This window comes from Abrus precatorius, unplaced genomic scaffold (genome assembly GCF_003935025.1).
Source record: "Abrus precatorius isolate BTA unplaced genomic scaffold, Abrus_2018 Scaffold3, whole genome shotgun sequence".
Taxonomy (NCBI): domain Eukaryota; kingdom Viridiplantae; phylum Streptophyta; class Magnoliopsida; order Fabales; family Fabaceae; genus Abrus; species Abrus precatorius.
The window spans coordinates 24,723,480-24,751,166 of record NW_020874373.1 but is presented as its reverse complement, the minus strand read 5'-3'; the positions used below and the strand labels follow the sequence as shown (position 1 = coordinate 24,751,166).

Genomic DNA, 27,687 nt, shown 5'->3' with positions numbered 1-27,687 from the left:
GGCCAACCTTTTAAAACTCTAGGCCCCCACATGTCACCTAAAGCCGTTAACTGAACGATACAAGTCCATAGTAACATCGATGTTGTTGTCTATATCATCCACACCTTCATTTTAGACTTTGACAACCTAGACCCTGAACTCGACTTGAATCATAACCCACCCATACCCACCTTATGAACCTTACTATTCCACATATTTGAACCCATATTCCCAAAATCTTGTAACTCTAACTTGCACATTTATCCTCATCCAAATGCCTTCTTCATACCCACCAAACCCTAAACGTGAATTCCACCTAAGAAACTCCTTTTCTCCAAGATCCTAGCTTGCCCAAAACGGTGTTGGATCAAACCTAACAACTCAGAAAGCCACCATTTGTCAATGTCAACAACATAAAACACCCCATGCTATTTGTCAATACCGACTCAAGAGCGAAATTGGAGAATTAAACTAGAAAGGGTTCATCGGCAAGTAACACGAAATGATATGTTAGGCACTTTCAAGTTTCTTGGAACGATGCTGTTTTCTTCCAATTGGAACCAATTTGTCATGTTCACTTCTCCAATTCTTTAAAACGTCTTTTTTGACAACTGGGTGTCTGACATGCCACTTAACGTGACATGTCAGCTTTTTGTTGTTATTTGTTAATGAAGTCTGTAGCATCCCTGCTTTATTAATTATTAATTTTATACTTAATGTGAGTTGATAATGCATGTTGCTTGAAATTAGAAGAGTTTTAGATGTGAGTTGCAGAATTTTTTGCTGTAGCGAGAAATCAGCATCAAAATCAGGCATTCTGATGTTCTCTCGCTGTAGCAAGGAGCTTTCACTGTAGCTGGAATGACAAACAGTAAAGTGCAATTTTGTCTGATTTTTTGCTGTAGCGAGAGAAAGTCTCGCTGTAGCGAGTCTAGGGGTATTTAAGGGTTTCCAAGTTGGAAAACTTGGATTACAATCCAGGTTTCAAGCTCTCGCTTGTTCTCTCGACCCCTAACCCTCTCTTCTTAGAAAATCTCTCCAAAACCTCAACTTTCTTACAAATCCAAGCTTAGGAACTTCATTAATCAACTCCAAATAAGTTCTTGGAGCTTTGTTTTTTCTTTTTAGGTGTTTTATAAGTTTCTCCTTTCTCAAAATGTTCTCTTTTGTGATATATAAGAAAATCTTGGTCCTTTCACTCAGAACCTTTCACAAAATCTCTTTCAAAATTTTGTCTCACGGTAAGGAGAGCTCTATATCATTGCTAGGAACTGTTGTATATATGAGTGAAAATGCTTGAAATGAGTATGTATTGAATGATAATATGTGATTGATGTGTTTAGAATATGCTCTGTGATGTTTGAAAATATGTGATTGAACCGTGTGGCTCAAGCCTTAGAGATTCTGGCGCAAAATCAGAATGCTGAACCCGCAGAGTATCGGGGGTTGTCGTCTTTCATGAAACACGACTCTCATAAGTTTGAAGGAAACTTTGATCCGGAAGGAGCCCAAAGATGGATTGCTGACACAGAGAAGATTTTAATGCTATGGGCTGCCGTGAGGAGCATAAGGTGGGTTATGCAACCTATATGCTATGCGGAGAAGCAAACGACTGGTGGTTAAGTGTTTAAGGCCTAAACCCTACCACAAGAAGAGGATCACATCACTTGGGAAGTGTTTAAGGCCTGTTTCCTGGGAAACTACTTTCCTAGGGACTTGCAGAAACAGAAGGTGAGGGAATATCTAGAGCTGAAACAAGGAGATATGTTAGTAGGGGATTATGCTGCCAAATTTCATGAGTTAATAAAATATTGACCTATTATCAATATGAAGGAGGTGAAGAGGATTTATGTGCCCAGTTTGAGAATGGGCTAAGAGTTGATATCCACACGGCTGTTAGTGTATTTCAAGTGATCGATCTCCCTACACTGGTGAGTAAATGTTGGGTGTATGAAGAGAATGCTAGAGGGAAGTCGGTAGACACAAGAGTTGGAGGACCAATGAGGCAAGATAGGAGACCTTCAAGATTTCAAAGGAGATCTTATTCTGGCCCAGCTCAGTCTAGAGCGAGTAGAGTGACAACTCGCAGAGAGGGTGGTTCTAACTCCAATGTTTCTCAAGAGCCATTGAAGTGCTTTCGATGTGGAGGACCCCATATGATCCGAAATTGCCTACAACTAACTACAGCATGTGGTCATTGCGAGAAAATGGGACATCCAACTGACGCTTGCTGGTTTGCACCACAAGAGAGCAGAAGTGTAAGTGGGAGTAATAGGCTGGCGCCTAATAGCAGTGGAGGATCCCAGTCTAATGTCCAAGGCCGGGTGTTTGCTATGACTGGCTCCGAAGCAACGAAGTCAGATGACCTCATTTGAGGTAAATGTATATTAAAAGATAAATTGGTAGATGTTCTTTTTGATTCAGGTGCTACTCATTCATTTATATCCTTGGATTGTGTGCATTGTTTGAAATTATCTGTTTCCTCTTTGCCCTACACCATAGTGGTATCTACTCCTACAAATCAATCCGTTGTAACTTCAGACGTATGTATGGGTTGTACTGTGACTATTCATGGTAGAATTTTCGTGATAGATATGATTTGTCTACCCTTTTCTCAGCTAGATATTGTATTAGGAATGGATTGGTTGTCGTCCAATCATATCCTTCTGGATTGTAAAGAGAAAACGCTTATTTTCGATGATAGTACACCAAAATGTCCAGAACTTTTAAGTGAGGGAGATTCAAGGAAGGTGATCAGTACCAAAGCCTTTATGGTACTCTTTTCTGCTGAGGTAGAAAAGAGTGTGAAGGTGGAGCACATTCTGGTAGTGAATGAATTCTTAGGAGTATTTTCAGAGGATGTGACTGAGTTACCCACAGAGAGAGAAATCGAATTTGCGATCGATCTCATACCAGAAGCGAGTCCAGTTTCCATCGCACCTTACCGAATGTCGCCAATCGAGTTGGCTGAAGTAAGAAAGCAAGTTAAGGATTTACTGGAGAAACAATTTGTGAGACCGAGCGTATCACCATGGGGAGCCCCTGTGCTCCTAGTGAAGAAAAAGGATGGAAGCATGAGAATGTGCGTTGATTATCGCCAACTGAACAAAGTCACAATCAAAAACAAGTATCTGCTTCCCAGAATAAATGATTTGATGGATCAACTAAGAGGGGTCTCAGTGTTCTCAAAGATTGATCTTTGATCAGGATACCATCAAATTCGGGTAAAGAACGACGATATTTCGAAGATCACGTTCAGAACTCGGTATGGACACTACGAGTACCTAGTTATGTCGTTTGGTGTGACTAATGCTCTGGCCGTGTTCATGGATTACATGAACCGTATCTTTTATCAATACTTAGACTAGTTTGTGGTAGTATTCATAGATGATATTTTGATCTATTCGAAGAGCCATGAAGAACATACTGAGCATCTGAGAATTGTTCTGCAGATTCTTAGAGAGAGGCAGTTGTATGCCATGTTTTCAAAATGTGAATTTTGGTTATCGCAAATATAATTTATGGGCACGTAGTGTCAGGTGAAAGAATTATGGTTGACCCAGCTAAAGCTTGAAGCGATGTCTCTGTGGTCAAGACCTACTAACCTGACTAAAGTTTGAAGTTTCTTAGGATTGGCTGGATATTACCGGAAGTTCATTGAGGGATTCTCAAAGGTAGCATTACCTTTAACGAAGTTGACGCGAAAGGGGACAGATTTCGACTGGAATGAGGAATGTGAGTTAAGTTTCCAAAATCTGAAAGAGAGACTTACATCTGCACCGGTGTTGGTTCTACCAGAACTTGAAAGGAATTTTGAAGTGTACTGCGATGCATCAGGACAAGGTCTTAGATGTGTTTTGATGCAAGATAGGAGAGTGGTGGCATATGCTTCTAGGCAGTTGTGACCTCACGAGGTCAATTATCCTACGCATGATTTGGAATTAGCACGGTAGTTTTTGCACTAAAGATATGGAGGCACTATCTCTTCGAAGCTAGATTTGAAGTCTTTAGTGACCACAAAAGCTTGAAATACCTATTCGACCAAAAGGAGCTGAATATGCAGCAACGGAGGTGGATGGAATTCTTGAAGGATTATGATTTCACGCTATCATATCATCCGGGAAAGGCAAATGCGTTGAGTAGGAAGTCTTTACATATCTCAGCGATGATGGTGCGAGAATGGAAGCTGATTGAAGAGTTTAGAGATCTGAACTTGGCAGTAGAACTCCGACCCAACCGCCTTTATCTTGGAACTCTAAAGATTAGTAATGATTTCCTGGCTCAAATTCAATCAATGCAACAAGAAGATCAATATTTTCAAGAAATGATGCATTAGAGGAATGGAGGCAAGGACTTAGCATTTTATCGTGATTCGAATGGGCTAATCAAGTTCAAAGATAGAGTTTACATCCCTCAGCATGAACAGCTAAAGCAGATGATTCTAGAAGAAGCCCACAAGAGTAAACTAAGTTTTCATCTGGGAGTGACAAAGATGTACTAAGATTTGAAAAGGAATTTTTGGTGATATGGGATGAAGAAGGAAATAACAGAATATGTGGCCAAGTGCTTAACTTGTCAGAAATCTAAGACAGAACATCAACGTATGCCAGGAGAGTTGCAACCACTGGAGATTCCAGAATGGAAATGTGATGACATTTCTATGGATTTTACGTCCGGATTGCCAAGGACCAAGCAGAATCATGATGTGGTATGGGTAATAGTGGATAGATTGACTAAGACTGCCCATTTTCTTCCAATCAACATGAAATATAAGTTGGAAAGGTTAGCAGAGCTGTATATCAAAGAGATAGTTAGGCTACATGAAGTGCCTTTGAGCATCGTGTCTGATTGAGACCCCAAGTTCACTTCCAAGTTTTGGAAAAGTTTGCAAAGATCATTGGGGACTAAGTTGAGACTTAATTCAGCATATCATCCTCAGACCGATGGAAAAACGGAGCGGACCATTCAAACTCTTGAAGATTTGTTACAAGCTTGCGTGATGGAGCAACAAGGAACGTGGGAAGAGTGCCTATCTTTGATAGAGTTCACCTATAACAATAGTTACCATGCTAGTCTCGGGATGGCACCGTATGAAGCATTGTATGGAAGAAAGTGTAGGACACCTTTATGTTGGTATGAGTCCGGAGAAGCGATTCTACATGCAACTGACTTAGTCCAAAGGCAGAACGATCAAATCAAGATGATCAAGGAGAAGATCAAGATCTCACAAGACAGACAGAAGAGTTACTACGATAACTGAAGAAAACTGTTAAAATTTCAAATGAGAGATCATGTGTTCTTGAGAGTCTCACCCATTACTGGAGTTGGTAGGGCGTTGAAAACCCGAAAACTATCTCCCAAATTCATTGGACCATTTGAAATCTTGAGTAGAATTGGCCCTGTAGCATATGAGATTGCACTATCTCCAAATCTGTCTAAATTACATCCTGTTTTTCATATATCTCAACTCAGGAAATACATTCCAGATCCCTCTCATGTAATCGAACTTGATCCAGTCCAAGTTTGAGAAAATCTCTCTTATGAAGTATTTCAGGTAAAGATTGCCGATCACCGAGTCAAACAGTTGAGGGGCAAAAAAAATATCTCTAGTGAAAGTGATATGAAGTACAAACAATGAAGGAGATGCTACTTGGGAACTTGAAGATCAAATGAGAGAAGCTTAACCCCATCTCTTTCTGAGCTAGTGAATTTCGAGGACAAAATTCTTAAAAGGGTGAGAGAGTTGTAACATCCCTACTTTATTAATTTCATACTTGATGTGAGTTGATAATGCATGTTACTTGAAATTAGGAGAGTTTTAGATGTGTGAGTTACAGGTTTTTTCGCTGTAGCGAGAAATCAGCATCAAAATCAGGCATTCTGATGCTCTTTCGCTGTAGCTAAAATGACAGATAGCAAAGTGTAATTTTGTTTGGTTTTTTCGCTGTAGCGAGAGAAAGTCTCGCTGTAGTGACAATTTACTCGTTGTAGCGAGAATGTCGTGAGTCTAGGGGTATTTAAGGGTTTCCAATTTAGAAAACTTGGATTACAATTCAAGTTTCAAGCTCTCTCTTGTTCTCTCGACCCCTAACCCTCTCTTCTTAGAAAATCTCTCCAAAACCTCAACTTTCTTACAAATCCAAGCTTGGAAACTTCATCAATCAACTCCAAGTAAGTTCTTGGAGCTTTGTTTTTTCATTTTGGGTGTTTTCTAAGTTTCTCCTTTCTCAAAATGTTCTCTTTTGTGATATCTAGGAAAATCTTGATCCTTTCACTCAGAACCTTTCACAAAATCTCTTTGGAAATTTTGTCTCACGGTAAGGAGAGCTCTATATCATTGCTAGGAACTGTTGTATATTTGAGTGAAAATGCTTGAAATGAGTATGTATTGAATGATAATATGTGATTGATGTGTTTAGAACATGCTCTGTGATGTTTGAAAATTTGTTTGGAATGATAGATGATGAGTATGTTTCATGTGAATCTGAGCATGTGTATGATGTACTGAGCCCGAGAGGAATAAACCTCGGCAATGAGAAAGTAATATATAATGAAATAATGAAATAGAAAGAGACATAGAAAGATGAGATATAAAAGAGAAAGAGAAAGGAAATCGAAATGAATACGAAAAGGATAAGTATAGATAATTCAGAGGTACACTGGGAGTGTGAAAGATGGAGAAGACTGAAAAGTCTTGGGGAAATGAGGGTGGTGGATGGTCCTCTTGAATTGTGCACTATAAATGAGAGTAGGAGTACCACAGGCCTCACACTCGTTTCCTGACCTATACTCCTGATCACATTTTTGCTAAAAGGGGCCGGGTCGGCACACATTGTATCCGTGTAGCTGCGGCTATCCAGCAACTATTTATGCTAAAGAAGACCTCAAGGGATCCTAGGGATAGTGGAAATGAGAATGGTACTGAGTTTGGAAATAAGTAATGAGAGAATAAATGGAGAAACATAATTTGAATGCATAATTGAATTGATTATATGATGCATGTTGAATGTTTGACCTATATTATTGAATTCTCTGAGTGTGTATGCTTGGCAATGAATGTGGAGACTCATCCTTACGTAACCATTTCAAGGAACCTAGATGACGACACCCAGAGAGGGAATTAGAATAGTAGACAGTTCAGAAGTAAATATTGTAAATGATGTTTTTGGCGAGTATCAAAGATTTACTTCCTTTAGAATCCTTGTACATGATAGTGAGGTGCCTAGTGAGGTAGTGATGATGGAATTGAAGCTAGCCTTTAGTATCCACTTTGATTTGTCTGTATATAGAATCCATCACACCTTTTATATTTATATCTTTTCTGGTGTTGAGAGAACCCTTGCAGCAGTAACGTATCTTGTTACGTACCATGACCACGATTAGTCTAGAGTACCATCGCGATGGACGATTGAACATATTATAGGTGTTCAGGTCACTGCAGACCCAGGCGATCAGTATCTTGGCTCGGATGACGAGTTAGGCTGCTCATTAGGACCATTATTATTTTGAGTACTTGTAAATGTAAATGAATGGTCCTAATGTATTTTGATAACTTTATGTGTATTTGAAATACAAATATATGTTGTACATTATGAAGCAAATTATGACTACAATATTTAATGTTTATTTACCAGTTTTAAAGACTAATGTTTTATTATTCAAATTTTCTAATTTAAACTTTTATTATTCAGAATCTCTCTGATTTTGATAATTTTGATTTATTTTTTTTTACTATTATTATGTTAATTAAAAATAAGGATGTCATAAATTCTCGTTTAAAGACTAAAATAAATCACAAAAAGATAGAATTCAAAAAATAACGTGAAATTTTTAAGTTGCTTGATTGAAGTTGCTCTAAAAGGCCTTGGCTATTGCAACTAAAGTTGCAAGGTACTATCATTTCATATTGACGTGAATTCTAGGTGTCTCCGAGCTGGCATTGATTTTGCATGACAAATATGTAATATGAAATATTTGCTCTCAGATAGATATTCGTAGTCTTAATTTGTTAATGTATTCTTAATTTGATTGTTCAACTAATCAATTCAAGGTTTGAAGATATCACCCAAAAATAAATAATAGATATATAAAGCTGATTCTGCCATTGCCTGACAAAAAAGAAACAATGCCAATAAATGAAAACTTGCACCATCAATCAATGAAATTTCCCATTTTAAGAACATACATACACTATTGTTATTCTAAAAATTAATTCGAGGATAGAAAGAGTAGAAAAGCAAAGTACGTGTAATCCATATTTTTTTAAAAAAGAATAGTTACAAAAATGTTGCTTAACTTTTTTTAACTATTTAAATAACGTTGTTGAGTCTAATTTAACATGCACTCAAAATATTATTATTACAATTTTTATAATATATGTCTAAGAAAATTAAATAAAATATAAATTTTTATTACGAATTATAACATTTAATATTATGAATAATTTGGTCATTATCTGAGTGTCAATGACTTTCTCGATTTGCCTCAACTTTAATACTTTGTATGTGGCTTTTGTATTGTGTCATTTTGGTTTATTATATAACCCATCCCCCTTGCTGGTAACATGCTTTTCATGAAAGATTCAATGTTTGACATTTGAAACTTGTGAAATGAACTCATCCTTAAAGATTCGATTTCTGAGATAAAAGATCTTATAATTTCTTGATCAGTCACTCCAATATTATTTTTTTATTAATGAAATGTCAAATATTTATTAGTCAGTTATATATTTTATATTGTGTTCATGTAAAACATGATGTAAATTATAATTTAAAATTTAAAATTTTACTTATAATATATTTATAGTTATCTATTAGGTGTTATTGAAGTCTTTATCAAATTCATTTCATGAACTTTTAGCTAATCTTTTACTTGTTAAATTCTTACATTCTTTTAATTTAGTTAATTTTTAATTAATCTTATTACATATCTATTGTCCTTTTGTGTTTCCAGCCTTCCAAATTTTTTTTTGAGTCAGTATACTAGCATAGAAAATTTTTAGAACACGATTAGAAAATAGAATAAAACTTTAAATATTATATATGTAAGATTAAAAGATAATAAAATCTAGAAATAAATAAATAAACTGATAAGTTACTATTATACAAAAATAAGCTTTGTTTTTCTATTTCTCATATATATATAAGACAGTGTAAATATTTTTGTAGTATCATTATTACAGTAAAAATTATTGATTTTTACAATAATTAATATAAAAATCACATTTACAATTAAAACATGTAAAGAATTTTATGCTAACAAACGAAAGTTACATTAAAATTATACCATTAATAACTTAATAAAATACTTAAAAACTAATTATTTTAAAAATGTGACGTGAGAAAAAGCTATAGTATTACTGATAGATATTTAAATAAGCGTGCTGCAATAAACGAGCTGGAATCTTGTGGGATTTTATGTGAATGACAATTCCGTAAGACTATAACAATCGAATCACTTTCGGTATTCGCATCTATGATTTAAACAAACAGAAGACACCATTTCTGATTATATTCCTTTGAGGATTTCTTTTTATTTTTTTCGTTTTGGTTATACTATATTGTCTTTAAAGTCTCTATTCACATTGCTTCTGAACTAAGCCATAACGATGTGGTTTGTTATGGACGATAATATTGATAAGTCAATGGCGTATTGGCAATGCAATTATCGGTCATGGCACTGTATGCATTTCCATGGTTCCTGTGAAGCGCAAGCTTTTATATATGGATGCATAACTTTGTCAATAACAATAACTATAGCCCTCGATGAACGAAGCTTAAAGAGTCTAAAATTCAAACCTAGCTTGAGTTAGCTAATTACATATGGGTTCTTTATTTCTTATGGTCCTTCTCCTTCTTGTTGCCAATCGTATCTTTGTCCAAGGAAGTATGAATACAACAAACATAACCTTCGATCAAAACTATGAGGTTACATGGGGTGATAATCATGTTTTGTCCTTAAACCAAGGAAAAGAAATTCAGCTCACAATGGATAACTCTTCAGGTTAATTAGTAACATTTCCCTTCCTTTAAGTCCCGTGCTACTCCTTTTGTTTTTTATTTTTGTATTTTTCTTAGTTATATTTTTTTCAATTCGCAATGTAGAATTCATCCTCTAATTTGCACATTTTTCAATTATACACTTCTTAATTTTTATTTATTTTTAACTTTTAAAAAGAGAAAATTATTTTTAAAAACAGAAAACAAAAGCCCTAAAAATGTGTATGGAAATTAGAATTGGGCTTGAAAAGGGTGAAAGTGTACATTGTACCTTCATGTAACTTATCAGTTTTGTAAAGAGAATAATAATTGATTGCATATTGATATAGTGGTATGTGGATTATGAATAAATTGCCTTGCATGATGACTTTCAGATGGACAGAAGCACGTACATGCATAGTATGTTTCGCATATACCTATAAGTAACTATTTAAGTTTAATTATAGTGTTGCTGTGCTTTCAATTTATTATTTTATTTTCATTTCAATCTTTTCTTTATTGAACAATTTAAGTGCTGTATCTGAATTATTGCTTCGAAGCAATTGAAGTGCATATATGTGATTTTGATTAACCATCAAGATATTACGTACCAACCATACACTGTTTACTTAGTGGTACTGTGATATGACATTATTTTCATTAGACATTTATAAAATAAGCAAAGGCTCAAGCTTATGCGTTTGTCTAAGCAAGAATTAATGAGTTCATTATCTTTTTAGTGCTTCGGAATTATAGTTAATTTTGATTTTGGTTATAATTTTTTCATTTAAACTCTAATTTAATTTAAACACGTGTTTTCAGTCCCTCCCTTTAGTTATGTTTGTTAAAGTAATTAATGATGTGACTAAGCAAAACACGTGAGATAACTTGATTATGCAATGTCATCGCCTAATAAAGCAGAACTAAGAATAAAGATCATATTAAAAAAAAACATTTGATCGATGGCTATATTAAAAATATATAGTTAACTTTTAAGGGATGAAATTAATGTATATTTATCAAAACATATTCTTCAATAAAATAAAGGATCAAATAAAAAAAATTATTTTATAGGAAACTAAATAAAAATTAATTGATTTTTAAGGGATGAAAATGTAGTTAAACTTATGTGTGTATGAACGTTGCTTACCTATATACAGGATCAGGTTTTGGATCCAAGATGACATATGGGTCAGGACTATTCCATTTGAGGATCAAAGTACCCAACAGAAATTCTGCTGGAGTTGTCACAGCTTATTATGTGAGCTCTTTCAACTTTAATTCCTCATTTCAAATGAAAATATGGGAAAAGTTATGCTTAAAAGCTAATCTCAATTCTCAAGGACATATTATCTATTGATTCATAATGTTTTTGATACAGTTAACTTCACAAGGAAGTAGGCATGACGAGTTAGACTTTGAATTCTTGGGTGATAGAGAAGGAAAGTTATACAGATTGCAAACCAATGTATTTGTAGATGGCCAAGGGAATAGAGAGCAAAGACATCACCTTTGGTTTGATCCCACTGCAGATTTTCACAGTTATAGAATTCTTTGGAATCAACATCAAATTGTGTAAGATGCATATCCTTCTTTGACTCATTTGCTACAGTTTGTTACTTCGATATAAAAATAATTGTTCTATCATTATTTTAACATAAAATAATTAACATTATATTCACTTTTTTCTATTTTCTAAATTTTTTATCCTTTTTTTCTTCCATGCACTTATTCTAGTGCCTAAATAAAAATTGTGAAGCTAAATTGCGTAGTGGTTTATAAATACGTGTAATCCTAATTAAAATAGCCAACAAGGATCTGGTTAAATTTCAACGATTATAAATCAAATTGATTAAAGATTTGGAATTTGATTCTAATTCGTTGGATATAATATGCTTAAATTTTCAATTTATTTAGAAGAAAATAATTTCGTATATTTATTAATTTAAAAGAACTACTAATTTTAAACAAATATTATTTTAAAATAAAATCATTTATAAAACATGAGCCAATTACATGTAGTAATATAATTTAATTGCTAATCAAAGTTTTATTGATTGGTACGTAGATTTTATGTGGATAACATCCCTATCAGAGTATACAAGAATAAAAGTAGTATTGGAGTGGGTTACCCATCAAAGCCAATGCAAATACAAGCAACTTTATGGGATGGTGATAGCTGGGCAACAAATGGAGGCAAAACCAAAACTAATTGGAGCTATGCACCATTCAAAGCAAACTTTCAAGGTTTTGATATTAGTGGCTGTGAAATTCCAAGCTCAAATAGCTCTATCATCCCAAATTGTTCTTCTGATAAGTACTGGTGGAATACTCTAAAGTTTTGGCAGTTGGATCCTGTAAGACAGAGACAGCATGAAAATATAAAACACAAGTACATGACCTATGACTACTGTGCAGATAGGAATAGGTATCCAGAGCTTCCCTTGGAGTGCCTTTATTAATTACCCAATTAATGAACTTCACAAATATATATATATATATGCATCAAGAAAAAGAACCATATATATATATATATATATATATATACATAGTACTACTATGGAATTGAATTGGCACATATATTTTCAATGTATTTATTGCTGAGTGTTGATTGTTGTTGATGTTTTCCCAAAATTGATATAAGAGGAGCAATCATATTTCTGTTGACATATTTTACATTATGTCATTCTTGATAAATCTGAAATTGTTTTAAACGAAAAGAGAGGTAGATCAAAATTAGTTGACGAACAATTTATCCAATAATTTTTGTTTATAAATCTACCAAAGCAACAGCTTCTGAAATAAATTTTTTACTTCTATTATAAATGTAATTGAGTTTTACATTATTAATTAACTAAATAGGTGTCGCTTTTCAAACAACAAAACAATATGATTAGTATGTCTATCAACGAAAAGAAAACACAATACAGGCTTTACAATTTAAACAACTGACGAACAACTCTTTATACACTGCTTGGGTTAGTGCACTATGTGTACATTGCATGAGTTGTCAAAATTAAATATAATTATTTAACATTTTAATGGAAGCATTAATCATTCAGAGTTAACAATCCAATAAGCACAATTTGGTGGCATGTTTATTGTTTAGGAGTTGACGGGGAAGTTGAGGAAAGAGAATGAAGTACTGATAATAGTAGAAATTAATCTTGATATAAATGCCATTGCATAAAATGCATCATGGATAATTATTACTTTGGAATTGAAAAACAGTACTACTTCATAAAAATGAAAAATAATATCTAAATTTCCAGCATTATCCTAGAAAACTCCTGCATTTGATCCTCAGGTAAATCTAGGCATATACTAAGACCACCTTGATCTTGTGGCCCTGGCAAGAGCATGACCAAACCAGGCTTAACTGCAAGCGGAGTGGCACATTTTAGTCTACCCCATGCAAAAAGTTGCTCCTCAAGTCCAAGTCTCCACCATGACACCAAAGAAAAACTATAATCCCTACAAGGTGCCCCTCTATTCACCTCCAACCAATCTATACCTGACTTAATATACTCATCATCCAATCTTTCAATCCCTTCTTGTACTTTCCTTATGTGACAAGCATCTTCTAGTTCCTGGAGTTCCCTCACAGTTGCTCTTGCAAAACCAGGAACCAATGCATTGCCTGCAAACTGATCTGGAAGCTCAGGAACAACCCTTTTCCTAACATCTACTGGAAACAACATTGTTGATACTTTATCCTCTGCCATCTTTGTTGCAATACTTCTTGCCTTCCATATTTTTGCAGCAACAACTTGAAAAGTGGAGATATTCTTTAAGTTGTTGTCCTTCAGAGCTTTCATTTTGAAGCTGGAAATTCTTTGAGGTGATAAATAAAGCAAATGAATTTGATTTTCTGTCACGGACTGTCTGACATTGATTCCACTTGTGCCTCGGACAGTAAACAAGTTCTGTATGCCAGTAGATTTTGAATACTCAAAATGTGGATGATTTATCTTTGGAGGGTTGCGAGCTCTTAGCAGTTTTCTATCTGCATTAGGTACTATTATGAGGTCATTACCTCGTGTTAATGCAGCCAAATTCACCTCAAAATCTCTGACTGCAATACCATCCAGTGTGCAGTGGTTGTAGTGAGAAGCAAGTGCCAAACTTCCACAACCAAACTGTGTTAACTGTCATAAACAATAAATAATGCAGTTAACTTTAATCACTTATTTTTTGTATCCCTTGTGATTAAAATTACTAGGGGCGCAAATAAAAGTTTATGTCTAGGTTGTGTGGGTTTTAACCGAAGGATATTAGGCCTATGACTCCAACATCTGCATTTAACAATTAAGATAGTGAAATAATAAATAGATTGCGTGAATATATAAGAAGCTCATAAAAGTGGGTCAAGTTAATTTGAAATGTTTGTCACATGCACATGCAAAAAATGATTTAAAATCAAAATTTATATATTTGAGACACGCTGCTGCAATCATGGAAGCAATAGAGTTTGAAAACTAGCAAACATTAACCTGCAAGGATACAAGGGGTTTTTCTTTCAGGTCAGTTACATGTTCACCCTCTGCATCCAAGAAAACAACCAATTCCCTTAACTCTGGATTAGGTGCAGAGATCACACCAAATTCACTCAGTTTTCTTTCAGTTCTTGCAGCTACAACCACAATACCAGCACCATTACAGTCTATTTCAAACCGATGATTCTCCTCCAAACTGGGCACTAGCCGACCAGCCATAAAGTCATAATGCACAAGCATTTTACTGAGTGCACTGTATAATTTGCTACAAATCTCATTAAAGCTCATTTGGCTGCTTGGAGGATCAAAAAAGGATGCAGAGTCTTGGTATACAACAAGGGACAGGTCAATATTTGACAAGAACATTCTCTTGCAAGGTGTTGGCTGCTCAGGTGCAACTACAACTTTCTCAACCAGTTCAATCCTGCCCATTGCATACAATATTTCGTTCTAATGCACAAACAGCATAGATGGTTATGTCCCAGTATATAAGTTTGCTCTATGGTTAATAATATGTGAGAAAATATATGAGCTGTTGACCGTGTCATGAGCAGTAAATTTATGCATTAAGCCAGTTTCTTAATATTACTCTGATGTTACACATAATTCCTCAATGCTGTTCACGTATAAGGAGTTACTCTCAATATTGCTTCATAAATTTACTGTGTAACTTCCAACATTATGAACGATCGAGGAATCTGCTAAAAGTTCAGGTGTTATATTGTTTTGTTATTTATTATGCTCATTCCTTTTGTGGTGGTTAGATTAAAAGGTTTATGAATGTCATTTTGACTAAATTTTGTAACAAACCAAGGATAAGTTGGCAACCTGAACGGTATGAAAAAAATGTACTTGCACTTGACCACTGTATGAACCTGGGAATTAATCTTAAACCAAAAAGCATTGTATGATATAACATTCGGTTTTGAATTTCACTATTGTTAATGAACGCAATCAGTTACGTTTGAATTACGTCGCCAAAAAGTTATATTTGTACAGTTTTTGTATTACTTGTATTGCATAAGTCGTTTTATGGAGTCTCATTATACCACAAACGTTTTTGTTTATCTATTTTGGTCCGAGCAACATCATGGTAGTGGCATTTATTCTTACATGTTGCATGAATTTAAAATTTGTGAATATTCCTTCGTTTAAAATTTTGCTCAATTGTATTTTTAGTTCTATAGTTTAACATGTCCAATTTTAATCTTTTATTTTAATTTACCTGCATTGAGTTTCTTAAATTTTTTTTAATTGTTCAAACTAAGTATCTCATCTTAAATTTCATTCAATAATTAACAAAAATATTAAAAAAATGTGATAAATTATTGCTTAAATCAATAAAAAATCAGTTTTTTATATATTTATATAATTTAATGACATATTATATCTTTGTTATGTTTTTTATAATCCTTAAGTACAATATTTTTTGGGAGACTTAAATGATCAATAAAAAAATTAATGAGACAAATACATTTAATTAAAATTAGAAGAATAAAACACAGACATAACTAATATAAGTGCAATTAGTTCAGTTAAGCCTTAAAACTTGTCTCAATTCTTCGTCAAACTTAAATGCAAGAGCGGTTTAATGAAATTAGAATGAAGCTTCATCAAGTGCTTCAACCAGTTATGTTGCTTCGTTATTTTTCTCAAAGTATTGATGGAAATTAATATTTTTTTTAAAAAAAAAGAGATGATAGTTTCTTATTTCCCAATAAAAATTCTCTAGTTTAATAATTTTTAATTTATACAGTTCTATAAAAGATGAAATTAATTCTCTAGATAATCGAAAACGTACTTCCAGTAATAACCAATAATAAAAGCTAGCAAGACATACATAATAGACAGGAGTAAAATTCTTTATCTAGCAAATTCCCATATTCCCTTCTCTAATCCCCAATGACCTAAAAAAATTGGAAACACAGAATGCAATATAAAAAGAGAAAAGTAAAGAAGGCAATTAAAGAGTAAAATAGAGAGAGCGAAGACAGAGAAAAATAAAGAAATGAGTAATAGAAGTTTCAAAGAAAATGAAAGAATTCAAAAGGAAAAATGAAGATATTCAAAAGAGCTAAGCTGCCACACTTTTAAGATGCATCCGTGATCCACCACCTGCCACAAACAGGTCCTTCCAGCTCAACAATCAACTCCAATTCTTGCTCTCAAGCTGCTATTTTACCTTTTAAATATGAATAGCTTGTTTAGCCCACTTTCAGGAGACGAGATTGAAAATGGAATAGAAGCACCAAAAGGATTGAAAAATATTCCAGGCAAGGTAGATTAAGTCCAATGTCTAAACATACCCCTACGAATGTGTTATAAGTGTAATATTAATAGAAATACAAGACCAAAATGTTAGCCTGTCGACTCCAAGGCTAAAAGAATCTTCTTTCTCGGTCCCTGAAATAAAAAAAATAAAAATAAAAATAAAAAAGAAAATTTAAAATCGAATTAACGAACGCGGAAGCTATCAATAATTATAGAAGGCGAATTGGTAAGAGTGAGGAATCGGCGCTGCTCGATGATGCGTACCATTGGTATACCCATCGCCTTGAGATCCTCATCAGTCATATGATTGAGTGCAGTCATATCAACCTGAAGAATAGCCTTAGTCATAAATTTGAACTATCTAAGGTGAGACTAAATTTATACTCCTTTCAGTCTTTTTTCTAAGATCCTTTCAAAACTTTTTATAGTCTTTTTAATGTAAGACCCTTTGCAAAGTTATAAAATAAATATATATTTTTTCTCATATTTGCCCTTCATAAATATTGAATCTCACCTCTCATAATTAGTAAGCTAAAAGAGTTTGATTTTATATAAGGATAAACTTAAAATATTGTAATTAATTTTTTAAAAAGCCAATACATTAACTGACTTCAATGACTTTTTAACATGTGTGATTTAGTTAAAAATAAGATTAGAGGAAGCATAGTACTGAATTTTTGTGGAAGTACATGTTTGGCTTTCTTCAATTAGAATAAACAATCATTTCTTTCTCCTAACTTTCTGAAAGAAACATGCAAGGAGGGGAAGGAGGTGCAACAACATAGATGTATGACATACCTCTTCAGCCTGAAAACTTATGAGATACTTTTCAAGACCCAAGGACTGCAAGAATTCATCCACTGATGCATCAGCCTGTAGAGCAAGAATCAGGAGTTATATTCCATTAATTTTCCCTCTGGTAAAGAAAAGCATTGCATAGCAAAGAAATCTGGAGGCACGAACAACAAAAGAACATTTCACAGAACTGATATTATTATGAACAAAAAGTAGAACAATTTCATGTATTTAAGATATGATACTGTAATCAAAATAAGATACAAAACTCGGAACAATTTAAAAGATTATATACATTAAGAGAGACTTGTAGGATTATTATGATCTAGGTTACCTCCATTGTTTTTATATTGTTAATCAACCAGTTTGTTTGGATCACATACAAAATTAGCGCATCATCCACTTTCACTGTAGGTATCAATTACTACTGTCAGTGTCACAATAGGAAATATTTAGTAATAAGCATTATTACAGCCTTCCAACATTATCACATTGCCCAGCAGATTGACAATTCATTATGTAAAACTGTGACTGTCAGGACCATAGGGAAGTAGTTCAGTAGTTAGGATAGTTAGAATATCAGTTAGTCAATTTGATGGAGTTAGTGAGATAGTTAAATAGTTGGACTGAAGAGAGGGGAATCCATTCTATCTGGAGGAGAGATCTATCAATAAAATCCTTCTTTTATTATTCCCCAATTCTATTTTGGGTTCATAACAAATTGACCCAGCCTGCCAGATCCAAATTCTGAGCAGAAGAAATGGAGAATTCCATGATGTTCTTAAAGAAGGGGTGCAGTGATCTATTTGAGCTTAAGCTTTTATTTTGCAACAGTTGAGGAAAAAACAAGAAACAAAACCAGAATCAAGCAACAAAGCAGGTGATTGTGAGAAGGCAGCCAATTCTCATGGATTGCAGCCTCATTCTTGCAAGGCCTAAATTTCAGAATTGAAACGAAGGCTTCACATGCTACTAAAGAGTTAAGAAATCATTATTGGGGGCTAGCAAGTCTGACAATTCCAACTAACAACTCAACCTTCTAGGCTAGCAAGTCTGAAAATTCCAAAACCTAAATTCCCATTCTATTTATTTGTAGTCTACTTATTAGGTACTCATCTAATTCAGGACAAAGGGTCAATCATGATTCACAATTAAATGATGGATTATTGTTTGGGCCATTGTAGATGAGTACTTTTCAACTTCAACCTACCATACACTAGCATTTAATAAACAGTAGTTCTCATCTACAATAGCCTAATCAGCAACCCAATATTTAATTATATTTAACGACCTTTGTCTAGCATCATCATCCTACCCTTAAGATTTAAATTTCTAACGCTTCTACCCAAATCCAGCTATTAAGAATTTGACGTGGACCCCTACACCCCAAGGGTGATGCAGCTTTTCTGTTTTGACTTTAAGAAAGATGAATTCAGCACAAATAAGACTTGGGCAGAGAATCCCATATCCATTTTTGCTACTGTTACATTAGACAAAGCAAGAACAGTGAAACACGCTAACACTCATAGTAGTCAATCCCAGATAGCGGCGCGGAGCAGCTAGCCTCAAAAACGCTATAGCGGGGATAGCGGTAGCGGGATGACCGCTATTCTGAAGTTTTAATGCACACACATACATGCTGAAAAATATAAAATTAATATACAAATTTGGAACAAAACAAAAAAGGAAAACACAAATTAGAGAAGGAAATAAATAACAAAAAGTAAAGGGTGCAAGAACAGCCATTGTTTCTACTTGAAGCTTTGAAATTTGAAACAGAACAAAGTAGGGGAATCAAAACAGAGAAAGAAATAGAAAAAAAAGAGAGAAAAGAGAAGAAATTAGAGGAGAGGTGAGAGGAGAGCTGAGGAGAGAGTTGAAAGGTGAGTTGAGGGGCTAGGGTCTGCAAGAGGGAGGGAGAAGATTCAGAAAATAAAGGGGGCTGAAATCCCAATATTGCCCCCCCTTAAAAGCCGCGATTGTCGCTATTTCCCGCTATAGCCGCGATTATCGCTATTTTCGGCCGCTATTCGCGGCACAACAGCCGCGACACTGAACCACGACGCTACAAGGTTGCCATAGCGGAATTGCACCGCTATGCCGCGATAGCGGCCGCTATTGATAACTATGCTAACACTATCATTCTAGTGAAAACTACAACATGAACCACCTAGTGACCGAAAATGTAGTCCTGTGTCTGCCACCTCAAAACACCCCAAAGACACCAGTTCAGTTCATTCATATATATAAGACCTATATATCTAACATATCACAATAGTAATGTTAATGTATTTTAAATTACTAATGCAGTCATCAGCAGATTTTTTGGGAACAAAATAGACATCCCTAGTTTAATTGCCAATGCAATGCTGAATGTAGAGGAAATGTGATGACAGAACATGACACACTACATCTGGTGTCCCTACTAGACCACTTTTAGAAAGAATATCCAGATCAATCAGTAAACAAATTATATATGTCAACTGTAATACCTTTTGGGACAACTTTTTAGGTGCTGGGTTAGCTGATCTTTTGATATGTCCTGCATGGGCCTCAACGATACTTTTACTGCTTGGTTTAACAGGCACTTTTGGTTTAGGTGGGTCATAGATTTTAGGTTGTGGAGCTATTGTCCCTGAAAGCTTTTCACGAAGATCCCGCACACTAGGAACAGAACTCTTTCCAGTTTGAGCTCCAGGGTGAAGACCTTTCTTCTGAAGCTTCAAACGAAGATCTTGAGCAGTGACCTTGCGATCTTCACAAGTCATTAACACACAATCAAAACCCATAAAATGAACTATCGGCATCCAACAAGAGCAGCAACTTATACTTGCATATGAGAATAACATAATCAATCCATACTAGAGAGCCGGGGTTCATTGTCTTCATAGAGATCATGTTCCCACTTGTCATCTTGCCTCTGCCTACAAAAAGCATGACTTGGAATACATCATCAAGCCTTTTTTTCAATAAACATTTATATTTCCAAGTTGAACTTGCAACATAGGAGATCCAAAGTTCTAAGTACACAAGTAGAACATAAAAAATACAACTGAAACAGAAATAACTCAACAAATGAATGAGCATTAAACCAACAAATTTGTTCTTATGATCAAGGTTGCCAAATGCATATTGTGGGGCTAAGCTGGGCTCAGTATGATCACAGGAACCCACAGATTCTACATGCTGAGACACAATCCCAGGACAACCCATGTAGAAAAAAGTTTGTTCAGGGATCAGAATTGCTCCAACCGTCCCAACTCATAATAAGGTACAATTCAACAAGTAGGATTGCAAATTTGACAACCATGCTCATCACCGTGTGCACTGAGAAAAATCTAACAATTAGAACCCCCGCCCCCCTCCATCCACTATAGTAAATATTAATTAATATAGAGTTGTAGGACAGGTACAAAACATCTACACAGACCATCACCGAAACCCCACATACAAAGTATACAAATGACACAATTGTAAAAAGCTCAAAAGAAAATTCCAATAAAATATCCTTGCACTGGTTAAATAGTGAAAGTCTCAAAGCCACTCAGACAATGTCAGCTGAATAATACTCTGATTGAATCATTGAAATCTGTCCTCAATACCAGCCTCTTCATCGTCATAAGGCAAGGACCAGAGGTCTTGGCAACATCGAACATCATGATTATCCTAATACATGAAGCCTTATCGCCCCAATTCCTTCCTAACACTAACAGAAATATTCAAAAATATAAACTGAACCCCACACAATGACCTTAGGAACATCAAGAGATCACTAGCAATAAAACCTAGTCCACCCTGTCTGAATAATCAAAAAATGTGAACAACACCAAATTCACCAATATTAAGCATAGCCACAACCAAAAATTCAGCTTGTTTTTTTTATGCAGTTGAAAATGTTTCAAATCAAGCAAAAATGCCGACATGCAGCGACGACAACACCACAACCATCAACAACAACAATAATAATAACACCACCAACAACAACAAAAGAACCTCTTTCCAGTGATTTTGCGTTGGCGAGTACAATCAGTGAAAAGAATCCCATTAAGGCGTTCCTTCACTGACTTCCTACTTCCACTCTCCACCCGATCAGAATACATCCTTTGTTTTAGTTCGAAATGAAACCGAAACCAAAATCAAAACCTAAATATAAACACTTATTTGATTGCTGAGAAGAGGAGATTGGGGGTGCAGGAACCCAAATTGGAAAAATGGTCGCAGAGAATCAAAACCCTAACCCTCTTTGTTCCAATTGAGTTTCGTGTTTGACGGAAAGAAAATCAGTGGAAACGTTTTCTGGGAGATTTCAAATTCCGACGAAAAGAAAACAAAAACGAAAGGAGAAAGAGAGGAATTATCAGGTCTCCGTGTAGTCCAAGTCAGAAGAGTGTTCGCTGATGGTTTGTTTTGTACAGAGGAAAGAAAATAAAAGAATAAACTTAATTTTACTTCCGGTACCTTTTTTTAACATATTTGAGATTTTAATTTTTTTAATTAATTATATTTAATTTCTCTAAATTTTTCTATGTTTAAATTAAGTACTATAAATTTTTATTTAAAAATTTTTATATTTTTCTTTCCTCGTTTATATAAATTAATAAAAATATCATATTTTGATATATTTTTATTAATTATTAAATAAAAATTTAAAATAGAAAACATAATTTAAAATTTTAAAAATTAGAGAAATTAAATATAAATAACTGAAATTAATAAAACTAAAATTACATGTATGTTAAAATATAAAAATTAAAAGTATAATTAAACTAAAAATAACACTATGGATGATGATAATTTTTTTATTTATTCAAAAAAATATTCTAAATTTTAAATTTTTTTCTCACTTCTTATTTTTTTACGAAAAAATAAACTATTATATGTTTCAATATGTTAACATTGTCGGAGTTGAAATTTGGAACATAAAATATAAAGTTTAATTCCTACTGTATATTAGAATAACAACAATAATAATAATAATAGTTAAAATTTTAATAATTTCATAATTTCTCAAAAAAAATTATAATTTCAAATAATAAATTTAAATAATATTATATTTATGTTTTATATTTTAAAATATTATTTTTTATATTAAAAAAGTATATATATGAAATTTATTATTTTCTAAATTTTAATGGTGACTAAATATTTAAATATAAATGAAAATATATAACATGTTGAAGAATGTAGGTAAATAAGATAATGCCAAAAACTTCAAGGAAAAGAGATGTAAATGCCTTTCTAAAATTGTTTGAAAACTAGCTATATAAAATGATTAAAAAAATAAAATAAAAAAAATCTTCTTTACAACATCTTTTAAAAGTTAGTTTCATTCAAGTAAAATACGTTTAACTGTATTTTTAATCTTCCAAATTTCAATTACATAATTTTAGAATCCTTACTTTTTCAAATTAAATTTTGTCTTTTTATTAAATTGTCATATAATTTTAATAGTTGACTTTCAATCTTCTTCTTCAAAGGAGAAGCACTTAGATCCACATGTGAAAACTTTGTAGTCAAGGCTCTACCACTATCGACAAAGCCTCCAAAGGACAAGTTACCCAGACCAACAGGTGAAAGCTACTTTTTGGGCATTGATGCTTTCTCTATATATAAGATTCATGCCTTTCTACGACTATTCCACTGTGCCTTTCTACTTCAACACCATCATGGTCAGATCCTTTGCGACAATGGAGAAAGGTGTTAGATTATTTTAATAATCTTATTACAGTGGCCTATGTAACTTATAACATAACTCTAATTAATGATTTAATGTGATGGTGGTTAAATATAAAATATAAAGTCATTGAGGGGATAATTATAAGTACAATTATAAGAAAACTCTTCCCTCTCCCTTCATATAAATTAAAGAGCGGTTACCAAATAGGTTACGACATTCTCTATTCTCACTTTCACGGTCTTTGAGTGAGCTCATTGTAAACGCAAGAAAGGAATTTTCTCTCAACCATCCGAGAGGAGCTAAAAGAAGAAGGAAGAGTTGGGGAAAATACCAAGGGATCAACGACATCAAAGAGAGAGGTAACATCTAGAAACAATGGATTCAGGTTAGTGCTCTCTAAACCCTTAATTGTATGAGAACTATGTATTGTGTTGTGAGAACAACGTAATTCAAGATCTATTGGGAAATGATAATTTCATAATAGTCATTGCATAATAGAAATTACATAATGGATTAAAGAAAATTCTAACAATTGGTATCAGAGCTAGGTTGTGAATTTTTTTGATTCTCCATAAGAGATTGGTTCTCCATTAAAGTTTTTCCCAAATTACATGAACCCTAGGTATTTTATATGATGACTTAGCATTATTTTGATGTTGAATAATTGTTTTGGATTCAATAATTGAAAACCCTAAAGTTTTGAAAGCTAGAAACATTGGATTTTGAATCTGTAATATGAGCAGGGCCATGTATCAGTGAGTAGGGCCATGTATTAATGAGCAGGGCCATATATCAGTGAGCAGGGTCATGCATTAGGAAGCAGGGTCACGCATCAGGAACAAGCACGACCATGCTTCAACGAATCATGGCCTTGCATATTGTAAGCACGACCATGTATCAATTATAAGCACGGCCATGCATCAAGAAGCACGGCCATGCTTCAGGAAGCAGAGGCATGCATCAAAAATAAGCATGGCCTTGCTTCATCGAAGCACGTCCATGCATTAAGTAAAAGCACGGCCGTGCATAGGAATTTTACGGCAGAATAAGAAATATAATTCATAAAAGATATAGATAATTTTAGAATTACATCAAAGTGAATTTTACTCACCAAAGTGATTAATTCTCAAGTTAATTAATTCTAAATTACATTATCATAATGAGAACTTCACAATTTAGTACTTAATTTTAAGGGTAGCTTGTTAGTCACCAAAGTGACCTAGTTTTAAAAGTTCTTTAAGCATTTAATTGTGTGTTATAAATTGTTCAAAATTGTTTGATGTTATATGGAAACAAAGAGTGAACAATTTAGCTCATTAATTATAACGCTAGGAGATCGCCCAAAGGTGGATCATTGCATATGATTAATGACATTAAGGAGACATGTAAGCACTTTATAATATATTTGTATATCCAAAGATGACTTGCATATTGGTTTGAGTGACTGGTTGTCAATTAAAGTTGTTTATTAGCATCATTATAGATAAATTGTGTATTTAGGCGTTACCCAAAGGTAAACTTAGATGCATAATTGATGACAGTTGACTTTCTGAATCCATTAAGTTTATTCAAAGCATAAATGTTTAAGCATGTGTTAAAAATATTTCAGTGTCTATGAATGCGTATGGCATGAGCAATGGCGTAGTCAAGTTCAATGGGCTTAATTATGATGATTGGGCTGAACAAGTTCGATTCCAGCTAGGTGTTATGGACTTAGACCTAGCAATCATTATAGAACAAGAGCCTGCAGCCATCACAAATACCAGTACTGAAGAGGAAAGAACTCTTCGTGAGGCTTGGGAAAGGTCGAATAGGCTGAGTTTGAGCTTGTTGAAGATGACTATAGCTGAAAATGTGAAACCATCAATGTCAAAGACTGAAAATGCTAAGGAATTTATGGCAAAGGTAAAAGAGTATGCACAATCGGACATTACTGACAAGTCCATTACAGGCACCCTATTGACTGAGCTAACTACTAAGAAGTTTGATTGGTCACGGCCCATTCATGACCATGTGACTGACATGATCAATCAAGCGACAAAGTTGAAATCAATTGGCATGGAGGTAAATGAATTCTTTCTAGTACAGTTCATTTTAAACTCACTCCCTCCTGAGTTTGGTCAGTTCCAAGTGAATTACAACATCATTAAGGATAAATGGAACATACAGGAAATTAAGGTCATGCTGGTTCATCAGGAAGGGAGGCTGAAGAAGGTGAAAGAACACTTCGTCCATCTTACATTTCATAAAGGGACTAGTAGTAGCAAGGCTAAGCCAGGTAAGAAGGACAACAAAGACAAGAAGGATAAGGCCTTATTAAAAGTTTGTGAAGGCCGAATCCAGAAGGGCTAAAGGTGCTTCTTCTGCAAGAAGACTGGTCACTTCAAGAAAGATTGTCCAAAGAGAAAGGTTTGGTTCGAAAGGAAATGTATATATTATGTTTCAGTATGCTTTGAATCAAATCTTATTAAGGTACCTAAAAATATCTGGTGGTTAGATTCTGGTGCAACTACTCATGTGTCACATGTAATGCAGAAATTTCTTTCGATCCAGCCCATAAGCAAAACTGAAAAGTTCTTGTACATGGGAAACAGAATGAAGGCACGGATAGAAGGAATAGGGACTTACAGATTGATCTTGCATACTAGTTGCTGCATAGATCTAGAAAAGTGTCTTTATGTTCCTGAATGTGCTAAAAATTTAGTTTCTGTTGCAAAGTTAGACAAATTTGGTTTAAATTTTAAGATTGGAAACAATACATTTTCTTTGTATAAACACTCATACTATTTTAGATCTGGTACATTAATTGATGGTTTATATCGTTTCAATCTTAATGTTAAATTTGCTGAATCTCTGTTTCATGTTGAGAATGCTATTAGTAGTAATTTGAATGTTCGTAATGAATGCTCTGCTTTCTTGTGGCATCAAAGGTTAGGTCACATATCCAAAGAAAGGATGATGAGGTTAATGAAAAGTGAAATTTTACCTCAATTAGATTTTGTTGACTGAGATGTATGTGTGGATTATATTAAAGGGAAACAAACTAAACACACATAAAAAAATCCAGCCACAAGAAGTAGTCAACTCTTAGAGTTGATACACATTGATATTTGTGGTCCGTTTGACATCCCATCTTGGGGTGGTGAAAGATATTTCATTACCTTCATTGATGACTACTCACGTTATTGTTATTTATATGTGTTGCATAAAAAATCTCAATTAGTGGATGTCTTACAGGTGTTTATTGATGAGGTGGAAAGGCAACTGGATAGAAAGATAAAGGTTGTGAGGTCAGATAGAGGTGGTGAATATTATGAAAAATTTGATGAAAGTGGACAATGTCCAGGTCCATTTGTGACACTTCTGGAAAGTCGAGGCATATGTTCACAGTATACTATGCCTGGTACACCACAACAAAATGGTGTGGCTGAAAGGCGAAATCGTACTATCATGGAAATGGTTAGAAGTATGTTGAGTTATAGTTTTGTACCTATGTCTTTGTGGATGTACGCATTAAAGACCGTTGCGTATCTGCTTAATAGAGTTCCTAGTAAGGCAGTTCTACAGACTCCTTATGAACTGTGGACAGGAAAGAAACCCAGTTTAAGACATCTTCATGTCTGGGGTTGTCCAGCAGAAGTAAGAGTGTATAATCCACATGAAAAGAAGCTTGATGCTAGAACCATAAGTGGTTATTTCATCGGCTATCCTGAAAATTAAAGGGGTACAGATTCTACTATTCTAACCATAGTATGAAAATAGTTGAGTCTGGAAATGCAAGGTTCATTGAAAATGGTCAGTTTAGTGGGAGTGGTGAAACACAAAAGGTGGAAATTAAAGAGACACGTGCAGAAACTTCTGTAGTTGGTGTCTTTTCTCCAATTATTGTTCTCCTTGTTGTATCACGATCACACAACATAAGGAGACAACAAGTTAATGTTCCAAACCCACAAGAACAACATATAGAGGATGAACCAACTGAAAATGCGCAAGTCACAAGTGAGCAAGAGGAAGGTGAACCACAAGAGATAGCATTAAGGAGGTCTGTGAGGCAGAAAAGACCGGCTATTTCGAATGACTATGTGGTTCACTCACTTGAGCATGAATGTGACTTGAGTATTGATGAGGATCCACTCTCATTTAAGCAAGCCATGCAATGTTACAATTCTGTAAAATGGTTGAATGCCATGAAAGAAGAGTTAAAATCAATGAGTGACAACAAGGTATGGGACCTAGTCGAGTTTCCTGAAGGTTCAAAACGAGTCGATTGCAAGTAGGTCTTTAAGACCAAACGTGACTCAAAAGGCAACGTTGAGAGATACAAGGGTAGACTTATTCCTAAAGGATACACTCAAAAGGATGGCATAGACTATAAAGAGACCTTTCTCCAATTTCAAAGAAGGACTCTTTAAGAATTGTTATGGCTTTGGTGGGTTATTATGACTTAGAGCTCCACCAAATGGATGTAAAGACTACCTTTCTTAATGGTGAC

The 27,687-nt window shown here is 34.3% G+C and overlaps 4 protein-coding genes across 5 annotated transcripts; 2 read left to right on the top strand and 2 right to left on the bottom strand.

The window, feature by feature from the left end:
* Positions 1 to 1,271: 1,271 nt before the first annotated feature.
* Positions 1,272 to 2,354, top strand: LOC113862368. Its single transcript, XM_027495457.1, has 3 exons — positions 1,272 to 1,284; positions 1,373 to 1,594; positions 1,813 to 2,354. Exons 1-3 carry the CDS (start codon positions 1,272 to 1,274, stop codon positions 2,352 to 2,354), a joined length of 777 nt encoding a protein of 258 aa, XP_027351258.1.
* A 7,512-nt stretch (positions 2,355 to 9,866) lies between these two features.
* On the top strand, positions 9,867 to 12,418 carry LOC113862367 (xyloglucan endotransglucosylase/hydrolase protein 2-like). The gene is made up of 4 exons (XM_027495456.1): positions 9,867 to 9,981; positions 11,117 to 11,217; positions 11,338 to 11,531; positions 12,025 to 12,418. The coding sequence occupies exons 1-4, from the start codon at positions 9,867 to 9,869 to the stop codon at positions 12,416 to 12,418; spliced, it is 804 nt and encodes a 267-aa protein (XP_027351257.1).
* A 798-nt stretch (positions 12,419 to 13,216) lies between these two features.
* Positions 13,217 to 14,884, bottom strand: LOC113862365 (shikimate O-hydroxycinnamoyltransferase-like). Its single transcript, XM_027495455.1, has 2 exons — positions 14,450 to 14,884; positions 13,217 to 14,104 (listed from the first exon to the last, which is right to left on the bottom strand). The coding sequence occupies exons 1-2, from the start codon at positions 14,882 to 14,884 to the stop codon at positions 13,217 to 13,219; spliced, it is 1,323 nt and encodes a 440-aa protein (XP_027351256.1).
* LOC113861698 (ankyrin repeat and SAM domain-containing protein 6-like) lies at positions 13,374 to 21,929 on the bottom strand. 2 transcript variants are annotated; one of them, XR_003504303.1, is made up of 7 exons: positions 21,512 to 21,929; positions 20,381 to 20,442; positions 20,011 to 20,273; positions 17,522 to 17,596; positions 16,988 to 17,050; positions 16,759 to 16,855; positions 16,409 to 16,634 (listed from the first exon to the last, which is right to left on the bottom strand). XR_003504303.1 is itself a non-coding variant. In XM_027494686.1 (6 exons), exons 1-6 carry the CDS (start codon positions 21,616 to 21,618, stop codon positions 16,811 to 16,813), a joined length of 615 nt encoding a protein of 204 aa, XP_027350487.1. In that variant the 5' UTR covers positions 21,619 to 21,929; the 3' UTR covers positions 13,374 to 16,810. The 2 variants fall into 2 exon arrangements, 1 of the variants encoding a protein (XP_027350487.1); XM_027494686.1 differs by having other exon boundaries at positions 13,374 to 16,855.
* Positions 21,930 to 27,687: the final 5,758 nt, after the last annotated feature.